The sequence below is a fragment of the Rhinatrema bivittatum genome, chromosome 6 (genome assembly GCF_901001135.1).
Source record: "Rhinatrema bivittatum chromosome 6, aRhiBiv1.1, whole genome shotgun sequence".
Classification (NCBI taxonomy): domain Eukaryota; kingdom Metazoa; phylum Chordata; class Amphibia; order Gymnophiona; family Rhinatrematidae; genus Rhinatrema; species Rhinatrema bivittatum.
This window is the reverse complement of record NC_042620.1, coordinates 216,093,043-216,108,667: the sequence shown is the minus strand read 5'-3', so window position 1 is coordinate 216,108,667 and position 15,625 is coordinate 216,093,043. Positions and strand designations below refer to the sequence as shown.

Below are 15,625 nucleotides of genomic sequence, written 5' to 3'. Positions count from 1 at the left end.
CTTTCAGCTTGGAGAAGAGACGGCTGAGGGGGGATATGATAGAGATCTTTAAGATCATGAGAGGTCTTGAACGAGTAGATGTGACTCGGTTATTTTCACTTTTGAATAATAGAAGGACCAGGGGGCATTCCATGAAGTTAGCAAGTAGCACATTTAAAACTAATCGGAGAAAATTCTTTTTCACTCAACGCACAATAAAGCTTTGGAATTTGTTGCCAGAGGATGTGGTTAGTACAGTTAGTGTAGCTGGGTTCAAAAAAGGTTTGGATAAGTTCTTGGAGGAGAAGTCCATTAATGGCTATTAATCAAGTTGACTTAGGAATAGCCACTGCTATTAATTGCATCAGTGGCATGGGATCTTCTTAGTGTTTGGGTACTTGCCAGGTTCTTATGGCCTGGATTGGCCACTGTTGGAAACAGGATGCTGGGCTTGATGGATCCTTGGTCTGACCCAGAATGGCAATTTCTTATGTTCTTATGTTCTTAATGACCCCTAGAGTCTATTTACTTACAATTCTTTTCAGGGAACTTTAACTCTTTCTTCGGCTAATTAGAATATTTGGTTAATTTTGATGGATATAATTCCTCTTAATATTTGTTATAGCTATTTGGTGTGTTCCTTTGCTGGGTGGCTTTACACACAAGCCAACTCTGTTTCCTAGGTTATGGCTTCCCTTTTGAGCTGTTTGGAATCTTGTTCAGCACTGCTGTAACCAGGCCCTTTGAAGAAAACCCAGACCAGTATATAAAAAAACTGTCCAGACTAGAGTCAATCTTTGAAATAAAATGTAACTTTTCAAAATTATTTCAGTCATCTCTTAAATACTACATTTAATAATGCTACACTATGTCCCTACTTTTCTAGCATTCCATTTTCCCCAACTTTTATAACCAAAAATATTCTATTCCATAAACATTCCCTCTAAAATCTCTGCATATTTTTAAATCTAAAAAAGGTTCAAACAGTATATCTAATCCCTTGTTGTGTTTCCCTCCTGCTTTTTCCATTCTTTTATATGCTTTTTGTGCATTTTACAGGGGCTCGGGGAACATCATAATTTTTAGCCATTTTTTGTCTCAAAAACTGCGTTGGTGGTTAGGTAGACTTTCTTGGAGCCCTCTCTGGAGACCTAAGCATGCATTTTATCTTATTTCCTATTAATTTTCTTGCTTTCATGCTAATTTATATTGGGGTGGTTAAGGTTGTTCTGATGCTCCCAAAATGTACATGACCCTTCCCTTAGCTGTCCCTCAGCTATAATTGGGGCTTAGTTTTATTTTTAAAGCTTTCATTTTTCTTATTTTTAACTTTGTATTGTCCCTTTGTGTTGCTGCAAGCCCAGAAGTGACATAACTTCCGGTTCAGGCCTGCATCTCCTTCTGCTCTGGAGGCTTCCCCAAGGCTTCGCATGCCATGGCCAATTATTCTTCCGCTCTATGCGGCAGCACGGGTCTTCCAACATTGCTGCCACGGTCAGGCAGGTCTGCACCAGCATCCCCCCTCCCAACCTGGAAACACTGGGGGAGAGAGCCAGGACCCTCAGGGAAGCAGTGACAGCTTCTACTCATCCCAACTGCAGCTCAGCTTTGCCTTCTTTCCACCCCCTCGATTTGCCAGTGTCCCCTCTAATACAAAACAGCAAATCTGCTGTTACAAACCCTACAGCATGACGCTTCCGCTGTCTTTTATTAGGCTAACTCTCTGCTAGCCAGCCAGCCAGCCACCAACCCTATTTGAACCTGCTGGATGGCCTTCAACGGGCACCTGAGATAATTTTAAGTATTCTAATTTTTTTTTCTGGGGTTCTTTGCCACATTAAGAACATTTATTTTCAGAAGATTTATCATGAGTCAACTCAGAACAGAGAGGGTTTGCTTTAGTTCAAGGTGATGAAATTTTATGGACTTCTCTGTGAGACAAGTTGACTACAGATACACTGGAGTGCTGAAAACAATTGCAGATCTCCCAAGAATCAGCAACTGTTTCATCAACTGTCTGGACTGCAGAGAAATTAATCTAAAGTATTCAAAAATCACATGAGATTAAACTGAGAATTTGTGCTAATATTCTGGCCAGAGCTTAGGTGGAAATTAAGAAATCCATTTTTCTGAACTTGCTTGAAGGAAGCCAAACTAAGGCATACAGTAGAGTTAGTAGTTTTCTGTTATAACTTATAAAAAGCTGATTTTCTTAATTTTCAGTGGTAAATTCTTCTTTTACTAAAATGTAATCTGTTCCTGTTTCCTATAGAGTATAAGATTCAGGCAGGAAACTTTTAACAGACCTGCACACACCCATATACATTTATATATGGCCAGTATTTTATAGCCTGCATATATCATATATGTGCATGTTGTAAAACATGCATAATTCTTCCCTGCCACATTTGCAAGTATGTAAAAAAATAAGCATGAATAGATCTTCATTAGACAGATTAGATCTGATTTATCCAGCTAAGTAAAATAGCCGGATACATCTCAAATAGTGCTACTTATTTCAATTCAATTAGAACTACTTATAAGGGTCTGATTTACTAAGGCTTTTCCCCCTTTCTGTGTCTATAAGGAAAAAGCTTAGAGGTAGATTTTAAAAGCCCGGCGCATTCCAAAATCTGGAGATATCCGCAGAAGTTGGGCTCATGTGTACCCACCGAATTTTAAAAGCTACCCAGATGCGCTCATATCTCCCGCTGCACGTACATCTCATTCAGTTCAAAAAGAGGCATGGTCTGGGCAGGGCATGGGCACTTCAGGGTGTGGCCAAGAGATGTACGCATAAATACTGACATACCCCCGGTGCGCATTCAGGTCCACTGCCACTTAAGTTTACTTCTGCTTTGGAGGTGGTGTAAGTTGTAAAAAAAAAAAAAAAAAAGTAAAGAAACAGCCATTTTGGAGGGGTTTAAAGGCTCTTGGTTAAATGGGGGAGGGTAGGCTATTAAATCAAGGGGGTTCGGAGGCCCTACCTCAACACTGGGTGAAGTGGTGGACGAACTGGTAAAACTATTCATTGCGTGGACATGTGCTGGTTTTAAAAGATCCCGACTTACATGGTAGAAAGCAAAATTGCTTACTTTGTAATAGGTGTTATCCCAGGACAGCAGGATGTAGTCCTCACCCATGGGTGACGTCACTGACGGAGCCCTATCGCGGGAAAAACTTTATGTCAAAGTTTCTAGAAACTTTTGACTGGCCCTGTGAGGCCACTGAACATGCCCAGCATGCCATGATATTCTCTGCCACAGGGGTCTCTCTTCAGTCTCATATGTAGCAAAAAGCTTTAGCAAAAATAAAATAACAAAAGGTATGAGACCCAACTCCGTGGGGTGGCGCGTGGGTTTCGTGAGGACTACATCCTGCTGTCCTGGGATAACACCTATTACAAGGTAAGCAATTTTGCTTTATCCCAGGACAAGCAGGATGCTAGTCCTCACATATGGGTGATTAGCAAGCTAGAGGCTGAGTCATTTGATAGTGAAGTGACACTGAAGTATTGTTGTTGCAAATGAGGCAGCCGAAGATCACAGCAGGTTGGATATAGAAGGAGTTGGGATTAAACTGGAAACAAGTTCTTTAAGACAGATTGTCCATAGGCTGAATCTTGTCATCCTTCTTTGTCCAAACAGTAATGAGCTGCAAAGGTGTGAAGAGAACTCCATGTTGCCCCTTTACATATGTCAAGAATTGGCACTGAATGACAGTGTGCTACTGAGGTTGACATTGCTCTTACTGAATGTGCCTTTACTCGTCCTTGGAGAGGAAGGCCTGCTTTTTCATAGCAAAACTGTATGCAATCTGCTAACCAGTTAGAGAGTGTATGTTTACTCACTGCTTTTCCCGGTTTGTTTGGATCATAAGAAACAAACAGTTGAGTGGATTTCCTGTGGACTGCAGTGTGGTCTATGTAAAAAGCGAGCGCACGTTTACAGTCCAAGGTATGTAAGGCTTGTTCTCCCTGATGAGAATGAGGCCTTGGAAAGAATGTAGGTAAAACTATGGATTGGTTCAAGTGGAATTCCGTAACTATCTTGGGAAGGAATTTTGGATGTGTTCGGAGAACCACTCTGTCATGATGGAATTTTGTATAAGGTGAGTATGTGATAAGTGCTTGTAACTCACTAACCCTTCTAGCTGATGTAATGGCTATGAGGAAGATAGTCTTCCATGTGAGAAATTTAAGATCACAGGAATTCATGGGTTCAAAAGGAGAACGCATGTGTCTTGTTAAGACCAGATTCAGGTCCCATTCAGTGACTGGTGGTCGAATTGGTGGTTTAAGGTGAGTTAAACCTCTAATAAACCTACTGACGAGAGGTTGTGTAGATATAGGTGCATCTCCCATCTTGTTATGGTAAGCTGAGATTGCACTTAAATGTACTCTTACAGATGAAGTCTGAAGACCAGAGTCTGAAAGATGACATAAATAGTCTAGTAGAGAAGTTGTGGGGCAGGAGAAAGGGTCAATACGGTTTTGTCTGCACCACAAAGTAAACCTTTTCCATGTTGAAGAATAGTTCTTTCATGTGGAAGGTTTACGTGAAGCTTGAGATACATTGGTTGAAAGACTGAGTGGTTGTAAAATCAAGCTTTCAACATCCACGCTGTCAGGGACAGGGATTGAAGGTTGGGATGGCGCAACCGACCCCGATCCTGAGTTATGAGATTGGGAGCTACACCCAGGCCAATTGGATCCCTGATCGAGAGGTCTAGAAGTGTGGGAAACCATACTTGTTGAGGCCAATACCGGGCTATGAGTATCATGGACTCCTTGTCCTGTTGAAGCTTCACCAGAGTTTTGGTTATGAGCGGTATTGGAGGATACACGTATAGCAGGCCTGAGTTCCAAGGGCGAGCAAAGGCGTCCTTGGCTCACTGGTTTTTCTGTTTGTGTAGTGAACAGAATCTGTCCACTTTGTGATTCAGGTGTGACGCAAAGAGGTCTATTGTTGGTTGACCCCACCGCTGAAAGATCCTGGTCGCTACTGAGGGATCCAGGGACCATTTGTGTGGTTGGAATTGACGACTGAGTCGATCCGCTAGTACATTTTGAATGCCTGCCAGATAAGTGGCCCGGAGAAACATTGAGTGTGTTAGGGCCCAGTCCCAAATCTGTGCAGATTCTTGACAAAGGAGATACGAGCCCGTACCTCCCTGTTTGTTTGTGTACCACATGGCTACTGTGTTGTCCGTTTGGATCAGAACAGTTTTGTGTGAAATGCAGTCCTTGAATGCATGCAGTGCATAACTTATAGCTTGAAGCTCTAGGAAATTGATTTGAAATGTTGCTTCGAGTTTTGTCCAAGTTCCTTGGGTTTGGAGATTGTCTATGTGAGCTCCCCAACCCAAGGTGGATGCATCTGTGGTTAAAGTTATTTGTGGGACTGGTTGCTGGAAGGGTAGGCCCTTGCACAAGTTGTCCTTGTTCGCCCACCATTGTAGAGATGAACGTAGCTGGTGGGTGACTTGAATTGGAGAATGTAGTGGTTGAATGGCTTGGATCCATTGTGATCTTAGAGTCCATTGAGTTACCCTCATGGCTAATCGCGCCATAGGAGTGACATGAACTGTAGAGGCCATGTGGCCTAGTAAGGTTAGAAACTGATGAGCTGTCGCTTGTTTCTGTGAGTAAATGGAGTTTGCCCAGAGGGAAAGTGTCTTTGCACGATCCTCTGGTAGAAAAGCTCTTGATAGGATAGTGTTTAAGTCTGCACCTATGAATTGAAGTAGGTGAAACGGAGTAAGATGGGATTTTTGATAGTTGATGAGAAAACCCATGGAGTGAAGTAGAGAAATTGTTCAAATGAGAGAAGTGAGAGCTCCTTGTTGAGATTGACTTCTGATGAGCCAGTCGTCTAGATAGGGAAAAACATGGACACTTTCCTTGTGCAAGTGACCTGCAATTACTGCCAAACATTTGGTGAATACTCTGGGAGCAGAGGCAAGTCCGAATGGCAGTACTCTGTATTGGAAATGTTGATGACAGACCATGAAGCGTAAGTATTTGTGGTGGGACTGGAATATTGGAATGTGAGCGTAAGCTTCTTGAAGGTCCAGAGAACAAAGCCAATCTCCTGTTTGAAGAAGTGGAAGCATGGTGCCTAGAGAAACCATCCTGAACTTTTCTTTCTTCAGAAATTTGTTGAGATTTCTGAGGTCTAGGACGGGACGTAGGCCTCCGGTTTCCTTTGGAATGAGGAAATAACAGGAGTAGAATCCTCTGCCCTGCTGAGTCCGGGGCACCAGTTGTATAGCTCTGACTCTCAGAAGGGTGGATAATTTTGCTTGGAGATGAATTATGTGAGATTCGTTCTGCAGATGTGTCCTTGGTGGAGATTCTGGTGGAATCGAGAGGAAATTGAGTTTGTAACCTCGAGCTACGATGGAAAGTACCCATTGGTCTGTTGTTGTTTTTGCCCAATGGTTGTAAAAATAGGATATTCTGCCTCCTACTGGTAAATCTGCTCAAGGGTTGAGGAGATGGTTTTGTTCCCTGGTCTGTGTCTCAAAATCCAGCCACAGGTCCCGTCTGTGGCGGAGGCTGAGGGCGAGCAGGCCGTGGTTATCTGGCCTGGGAACGTTGTTGCAGCCTAGTGGTTCTGCCCCTCGATGCTGGAGGGTAGTAATGTCGTTGATGGTAGTATGGGCATCTGGGTTCACGTCTGGCAGGATGACGAGATGGCTGTACAGAGGGTTCCTGTGGAACTTGTGACAATTGGCGTAAGGTCTCTGAATGCTCCTTTAGTTGTGCCATGGCATCTTGGACTTTTGAACCGAATAGGTTGTTCCCAACACATGGCAAATCAACAAGTTTGTCTTGGACCTCAGGCCTAAGGTCAGAGGCCTTAAGCCATGCCCAACGCCTAGCACTAATTCCAGTAGCTGCTGTCCTGGAAGCTTTCTCAAAGCTATTGTAAGCCGCCCTTACTTCATGCTTCCCCGCCTCTGGGCCTTTATGTATAACTGCCTGTGCTGCTTCCTGGGATTGCTGTGGCAAAGATTTGATGAACCCCTCCATCTGCTTCCACAGATTCCTCTGATATTGTGTCATGTAGAGTTTATAAGAGGAAATTCTGGTATTCAGAATAGCCCCTTGAAAGACTTTCCTACCCAGGGAGTCAAGGTATCTTTGATCTTTACCTGGGGGGTTGAAGAATGTGGGCGAATATGTTTCGATTTCTTTTGAGCAGATTCCACTACCACAGATTGGTGAGGAAGCTGTGATTTCTGATATCCAGGAGCAGCCTGTACCAGATATATTGTATCTACTCGTTTATTAACAGCAGAGACAGAACATGGGTGCTCCCAGATACGATGTTGGAGATCCAGCAGTACCTCATGTATTGGAATAGCCAATACCTGTTTTGGAGGGTCGACAAATTAAAGCACCTCCATAGTTTGCTGCCTTGTATCTTCTTCTGCAACCAGCTTGAAGGGTATAGTATCCGCCATCTCTTGAATGAAGGTGGTAAAAGAGAAATCCTCTGGTGGAGACTTTTTTCTTTGGTCTGGAGGTGAAGGTTCCGACATGAAGTCCTCAGAGGACGTATCAGTATGTTGATCCTCCCAGGTGTCATCTGGATCATCTCTGTATGGAGAGAGGAGGGAAGATCTTCATGGTTGATGAAGGCCCGAAGGCCCTGGTTGCAGATCATCAGAGGATATTCCTGGAGAAGTGTCCTCTGATGGTTTTGGTGGAAGAGCATCGATAAAGTCTTGATATCTTTTCAAGAGACTTTGAAAAAAATGCCAAATCTTGCCTTTCTGGATCCCCATCGATACCAACCTCCATGCCATCGATGGCATGGAGGTTGGTATCAATGCTGGTATCGATGGAAGTGCCAGTAATGGTGTCGAAGACGGTAATGGTGTTGGTATCGATGTCGGCACCAATGAACCCATCGGTATCTGTGCATAAATCGATGTCGATGCAGTAATCAGCCTCGGTACGGGTCTCGAATTCGATCCTGGAACCAGCATCATCACCGGAATCGGTGTTACCACCAGCATCGGTAAGCTTACCGGCATCAGTGCTGAAGGCACCGGCATCGGTGAGATCGCCGGAGTTGCTTGCTGCTCCTTAAGAGCCTAGATAATCGCTTGCCTGATAAGATCAGACAATTCCAGCGTTACACTGATGTCAGAGCAGTTGTACGAGGTGGCGGAGGCTGTGGTGGCAAATCCTCCACAGAGCCCTGTGGAGGTTCAGCAATCGATGTTTCCTTTTGAACAGGACCAGACGTTGAGGGAACCGGCATTTCCAGGTTCCGTGGCCGCTTTGCGCTCAATTCTTCCGAGGGAAGAGATGATTCCGACGTCGATGGATGTCGGTGTCGATGACGATGCTTTGTCTTGTGCTGCCCGATTGATTTCATCAATGCCGTCGATGACGCTGGAGACGGATGATCCCCTGATCCTTCCGGATGATGTTTTTTGATCAGGATATGTTTGGTGGCTCCGGCTGGAGACAATTTTGATGACGTCGAGGGAGATGGGAGAAGTTGGAGATGGAACAAATGTTCCATTTTCTCTTGACGAGCCTTCCTTCCTTTAACCATCATCTCCGCGCATTTTGGGCAAGTGTTGACGTTGTGATTTTCACTGAGACACATCACACACTCGAGGTGTGGGTCGGTGATGGACATTGTCCGGTTACATATAGGGCATTTTTTGAAGCCCATAGCCATTTTGGGTCGACAGCCACCGATGACCAAATGTGGGAATTCATGAGAGAAATCTTATATTTCACTCAAAGAGTAAAATTGAGACAGAGGTACTCACCAGCCGGTGAAAAACCCCGAGAGATCCCGATGGGAGAAAATACTATTGAAAAAAATATGACTTTTCAGTCAGAAATTGTTCTGAGAGACTCGCAACGGCTCCTGCTCCGCGATGCCTACAGCAGCGCGGAAAAAAGAAGACTGACGAGAGACCCCTGTGGCAGAGAATATCACGGCATGCTGGGCATGCTCAGTGGCCTCACAGGGCCAGTCAAAGTTTTCTAGAAACTTTGACATAAAGTTTTTCCCACGATAGGGCTCCATCTGTGATGTCACCCATGTGTGAGGACTAGCATCCTGCTTGTCCTGGGATAAAGAGGATTTACACACCTAGGCATGCATACACTTAAAATTAGGTGCATATGTTCATGCGTTCGGGCTATTTTATAACATGCACACACGTTATAAAATCGCCATGTCCCAGGACACACACCGACGCAGATGCTAACTTATTTTTATGCTGTGATGGCCCTTGATCTTTTCTTCTTGAAGGAACATATATGTTAAGTTCTAGACACTGCTGGCAAGTATATTGGATACTAGGAATGTGCATTTGAAATAAAACAGGAAAATGTCAATGATATTTCCTACTTTGTTTCATTATGTTTTCAAAACAGAACAAAAAGAAAAACAAAATTTTGTTGGTTTGCCTTTTGAAAATCTTCTGCCTCTGATCCAAAGCTCTACAGGGCCCATCTGGGATCTCCCCGCGACTTCATTGGAGCCTCCCTATGACTTTCTCCAGACATCCCGGAGGCCTCCCCAGGACGTCCCACATAAAACCTAATGGGACCAGGGACCCCTCCAGGCCCTTCCAACCTCCTCCAAAATGGTTTGCCAGGGCCGAAGACCTCCACAGACCCCCTTGACACCCCCAAAAATATTGCTGGGGCCTAGGACCCTCTGATTCCCCTTCTCCTCCTGAAAAGGGTCTGGGGACCACACTGGCCTCCACTTACCCCTTCTGTGGGTGTCCTATTTATGAAAGAGTCAGGAAGGATGCCCACTCATCTTCTGCCCCTTGGATGTCCCTTTAAAAACTGTTCTGGTCCTCTGGGACCAGCACTTTAGTAACCTTAAAAGGGCACCCATCTCAAGGTCAGCCTATGTCATATTGTTTAAGGTACAAACATACGATCATACAACATGGTGCTGATCAGTCTTGAGATCAGCACCATTTTGGAGTCATTACAACACCAATCTCAGGGATGGCCAATCTCTGTGATGCTAGAGAAACAGGAGGCAAGTAGGCATCCCTCATACACTTTCACTAATAGGACCCCCCTATTAGAAGAGGTAAGTGGGATCTGTGGCAGTCTCCAGCCCTAGCAACATTTTTGAGGGGTGGGAGAGAGTTCAGAGGAGCCCAAGGATGGCCCCCATTTCCCTTGCAGGGGTAATTTTTTTTTACATATTTATTAGATTTTACTTGAACAATGGAGTTACAAAGTTCAAACTATTAGAACATAAGAACATAAGAAAATGCCATACTGGGTCAGACCAAGGGTCCATCAAGCCCAGCATCCTGTTTCCAACAGTGGCCAAACCAGGCCATAAGAACCTGGCAAGTACCCAAAAACTAAGTCTATTCCATGTTACCATTGCTAATGGCAGTGGCTATTTTCTAAGTCAACTTAATTAATAGCAGGTAATGGACTTCTCCTCCAGGAACTTATCCAATCCTTTTTTAAACACCGCTATACTAACTGCACTAACCACATCCTCTGGCAACAAATTCCAGAGTTTAATTGTGCATTGAGTAAAAAATAACTTTCTCCGATTAGTTTTAAATGTGCCCCATGCTAACTTCATGGAGTGTCCCCTAGTCTTTCTACTATCCGAAAGAGTAAATAACCGATTCACATCTACCCGTTCTAGACCTCTCATAATTTTAAACATCTCTATCATATCCCCCTGCCACATGAGACTGAGGGTCTCATGTGGCAGCACACACGTGAAACTTTAAGTTAGTAACATGACATCAAGTCCCACAGTTTTTCTAACAACCCCTTTGCCTTCTTCCACCGTCCTCCCTTTTCCTCCCATTCTCCTATAATGATACATTTTGTCGCACAACTCAATTAGTTTCCAAATATGCAAAAATACTGCAAATCCGTCATGCCAAATCGCCATCAACATTTCCATAAGACAGATTCCTCATGGTCTTTTCATAAAAGGAACGCATACTTGGAGAATTTAACTTCTTCTAATTACTACTATTTCACATCTTGCAGCAATTAATATCTGGTTAATTAGTTTATCTGTATCAAATGTGGTCTCTTCCCCTAATATATTAAGCAAGAACAATTTTGGATTCCATTCTACCTGTTCGATCTTCTGGATTTTCTTCCAGAAGGATGTAACAATATTTTAGTTCCACCAAATATTTATTTATTTATTTATTTCATGTTTTTTGTATAACGACGTTCGTTTGCACATCACATCGGTTCACATATCAACAAAAGAAATAAGAAAGGAAATTACATCTAACAGGGAAAATAACTATGGATTAAACAGTATATAACAAATCAGTAAAAAGGAAAGGGGTTGAAAGAAAACTGAAAGGAGAACACATGCTGAGATGAACAAATAACAATACTTGGAGAACTGTAGAGGATTCTGTGTTGGGGGGAGTGCGGAGATCTGGGGGAGCAGGAAGAGGGGCTGAAAGAATCGTGCTGAGGGAGGAGGGAGGGTTATTGGTAGGCTTGCTTGAAGAGCCTGGTTTTAAGCTTCTTTTTGAAATTGTGAGTGCTCGGTTCCAGTCGCAGGTCTTTGGGCATTGTGTTCCAAATGGCGGATCCGGCCAGGGAGAGTGCCCATTCTCGTGTAGTGGCTAGGTTAGTGAGTTACTTCCCATCTCCCCGCATTCTATCCAATATTTATCAGATACATGCTCATAAATTTTATTCAAACAATCCAAACCAAAATATTAAACAAACAGAAACCCCCAAAAAATGAAATGACATTTTGGGAGCTGTACACCTTCCTTGGATATGACCTTCCTTGGATATGTTGTACGCCTTCCTTGGAAATGACCTTCCTTGGATATGCCAAGGAAGGTCATTTTGTAACAGCCCATATTAGGGTTGCCAAGTGGCTCCAGATTTTCAGGACAGGTTGATCCAGTCCTGGTTTTACCCATTGCATTCTGGGAATTATTCTGATTTCCTTATTGAATTCCTTAAGAAAAGCAAGACTATAAGTACCTGCATGCAGGGGAGTAAAACCAGGACTAGATCAACCTGTCCTGAAAATCTGGAGCCAGTTTGCAACCCTAGCCCATATAAATTTCAAAATCAAATATGTGCAAAGTGGCACCAGTTTTCCCAAATGGAAACAGGCGTGCACTTTCCCTTTGAAAATTATCTCACCAAAACTACCCGTGCACATTTATACCTGCTAATTTGTGTGCAGTTTTTCTAGGAATGCCACTGTTCAATGCAGACAAACCTTCAACCATACAGGCTATTCACACTCAAGTTTATTTGCATATTGGACGGACAATTCTATAAAATGTCATTTCTGCAGATAAAGCACCGTTTTACTTGTGGAAATGCCTTTGAAAATTACCCTCTAAAACAGTAGGCGATGCTAGGATTCTTAGTCAAAGATTAAGAAACAGGATAATAAGCCAGGCCAGAAACTTAAAAACGGGAAGCTGAGAAGCTGTCAATTTAGCCGCAGCAGACCTTGCAATCTATTTCCCTAGCATTCTCCAGCAGATTGTCAAGTTTTTATGCCAGACAGCTGGGAGATATCCTTAGAATGGGGGAGTGGGGAGTAGTAAGGAGGGTAAGAAAGTTAAAACAGTGAAGGCAGTCAGTCTTATATGGTCATATTCTGCCAAAATCGACTGTGTTACCAGTTACTTTATTGTGTTATTTAAATGCTGTCTACACAGGCACAGTGGAAAACTCCTTCATAAAGTGGTGTAGAATTTTCCAAGTACAGATAAACTACCTATGAAGTGTAAGATATGTCAGTACCTTTTGGTCGCTGAGTTAGCTCAGGGCATTAGAAACCTTAAAAGGGCTTAAGGGAATAGTCGTGAGCAAATGGGCTGTAGCAGTGAGTTGGCTGCTAAGCTGTAATCAGTGTTAAGAGGCAGAGAAGGGATCTGCACTTCAGGCTAAAGTAACTTCTGATGAGATTTAGTTATGCTTTAAGTTAAGCTGTGAATACGGTGCTATGAATGTAACAGATGTAGTCGTTATTTTAATACTATATTTTAATGTTTAATAAAGTTCTAGCATTTATTTTGCAAAGAATTTGTTAATCGCACCCATTGATGGGGGCAGTAGTAAGTAGGGGAGATGATGAGGCTGCCTTATGCTAGAATCTGTATGGTAACCAGAAGAAAGGGAAGGGCAGAAGGGCCAATAAACCTGCATAACCTCACTAATAGGTCTATGTGAGTACTGGTATATACAGCTGCCCGCAAATATTCACAGCAATGTACACCTTCAGAAAAATCCACTCAAATATAATAACACAAAGCATGGACCACTTATGTACAAACAACAGAACAGCCTCAGCTTGAGGAGGATGCACTTGGATAGAGGAAAAGGTACAGGCATTCATGGCATTATGCACTATCACCAGCCAAAGAGCCACAAACAATTCACATCACATTCATGAATGCAGTAGTAAAGCAAAACGTGACCCTATCTCAATATTCACCCTCAGTGCCTTTGAGTTAGGAGCAGGGTGTGCAGTGGCCACATTATGACGCTTGCAGAGCTGGCAGGGCTCAACTTGTGTCCTTCCAAAATAACTAACAATTTTATACAAAGAAAAATAAAACCTTCCTTCTTCATGAGATTCAATCTTACCTGCCTTGACTGACAATTTTTGTATTGGCTTAAATGGCCTGAAGCTTAAATAATTGTCCCATAAAAGGAATTAAGACATGATTTCCCTGTTTATGGCATAGCACAAGAAGAATCCATTTCCTGTTTTGGTATAAGAAAAGCCGCTTCATCTTATTGATTCGCTCTGTTAACTTTGGATGGTAATATAACTGAGTAATTCCTAGAAGATTTAATGCCAGCTGCACAGACAATACCATTAAACTCTATTTTTCTTCAAAAATAAAGCTATGAAAATATATTTTTTTATCTTGTTAGTAAGGGTTTTTGGCAAAGAGTTTTTATTCACAGAAATTATATTTGTAAATTAAAAAAAGCTTTTTCAAATTATGATTTCCATTATCCCTAGGGGAAAAAATCTTATTCTCAAGCACAGCTTTCTCCATACTTATCTGAACAGTTTAAACCAGGGCTTCTCAAGCCTTTCCTGGGTACCTTCAGCCAGTCAGGTTTTCAGAATATCCACAATGAATATGCATAAGAAGTGAGGGTAAAGCCGGAGACTGGGTAGGCTCTGAGGTATTGCATCAAGAATGATGAGCTACATTTGCATATACTGAGTCTGTTCTCATGCTCCGACTCAAGGGTTATGTGGATGTTTGAATGATGTGTGTATGGGTTTTCTTGCTGAATTGTTCTAGTTCTCTTTCAGTGTTCTTATTTGGTTCATTTGATTATTGTAAAAGAAAAATTGCATTGTGATATGTAATTATTGAATGATGTCATTGTTTCCTTGCTACTGTATATCATAATGCTACATAAATAAAATTTTTTAAAAAGGCTCCATGAAGGCATTAAACTTAATCAACAGAAAGGGAACAGAAAGTCCACACCTTAAATTGGTGGTCTGGCTTTATATAGCAGAGGGCCCTACCATGTACACTCTCTCTAATGGGGAACTCTTCTTACCCATAGGTTTAATATGTTTCCTCCCCCAAGAAATGGAATAATCTGAATGGTTCTTAGTAGGGTTTTGACAGGATCTCTATAGAAGTATATGGCAAAATTATACATGCACATGCAATGTTCACAATTCTTTACAAAACATGCATATTAAATTGAAGCATGTATATAAACAATTCATATTTTCTAAAGTGCACAACTATTTGCATTGATTATTAGAAACATTTTATAACATAATGTGGATATGACCAAAATCAAAGTTATTACTCCCGCACAATAGCCTTCAAAATTAATTTGTATATGGTAAAATACTTCAGGGCTACAGCAACACCAATACAAAATAGTTTTCAAATCCCAAAGTTACTATAAATTAGATTTTAGTCCATATTTTTTCATTCTTTTTTACTTTACACATATGTATTGTTTTCATTTTCAAGGTTGTATTTTACCTTATTAATATTTTGAATGTATATATCTGTTTGATGGCTCAGCTTGAACCCATTTGCTATTCCTATTACCCCACAAAGAAACAAGGTTACATTAATAGTGGATGTGTTTTTTCCTTTGGTTTCTTAAAGCCATTTTCTTTTTATATATAAGTAGAGATAAGAAACAGGAATGTTGCCCTGCTTTCACCTGTAAGCATAATTTTATACTATCAATTTGTTTTTGGTTCCCCTGCAGTAGAATCTTGAAATCTAACTTACCCGTATGTGAATCTGTTCACTCACAGTAGGGAGAGATTTACTCTTCTTCTTAACATCCAATAATTCAACCAAAGGGCTAATAGTCATCCCCTGTAATGTACCAATTAAATAAATATAATAATAATTTAAAAATCTCTCTCTCTACATATATATCATCCTGCTACCGGTCACATCCCTTTTCCCTCTTCTCTAACTTGCAACTCCCATCCCTTATGCCCTGGCACAAATCCCTCTCTCCCTCACACATACACACATCGAGTAAATTCCTTCTCAACATCCCCATAACTGATCCTCCTTTTACCCTTCCCTAGCAGATCCCTTCTAATTCTCCTTCTCTCACTCTCATTTTCTGAGGCTAATCTTTAAT

General features: G+C 42.0%; 1 protein-coding gene across 2 annotated transcripts in view; it reads right to left on the bottom strand.

The window, feature by feature from the left end:
• LOC115093993 (sodium/hydrogen exchanger 2-like) overlaps window positions 1-15,625 on the bottom strand; it is a 223,841-nt gene that overhangs the window by 79,366 nt on the left and 128,850 nt on the right. For both annotated transcript variants that reach the window (XM_029606549.1, XM_029606550.1), the window contains exon 6: window positions 15,259-15,348. In XM_029606549.1, the coding sequence (XP_029462409.1) occupies window positions 15,259-15,348 (90 nt within the window). The remainder of the gene's footprint in view (window positions 1-15,258; window positions 15,349-15,625) is intronic.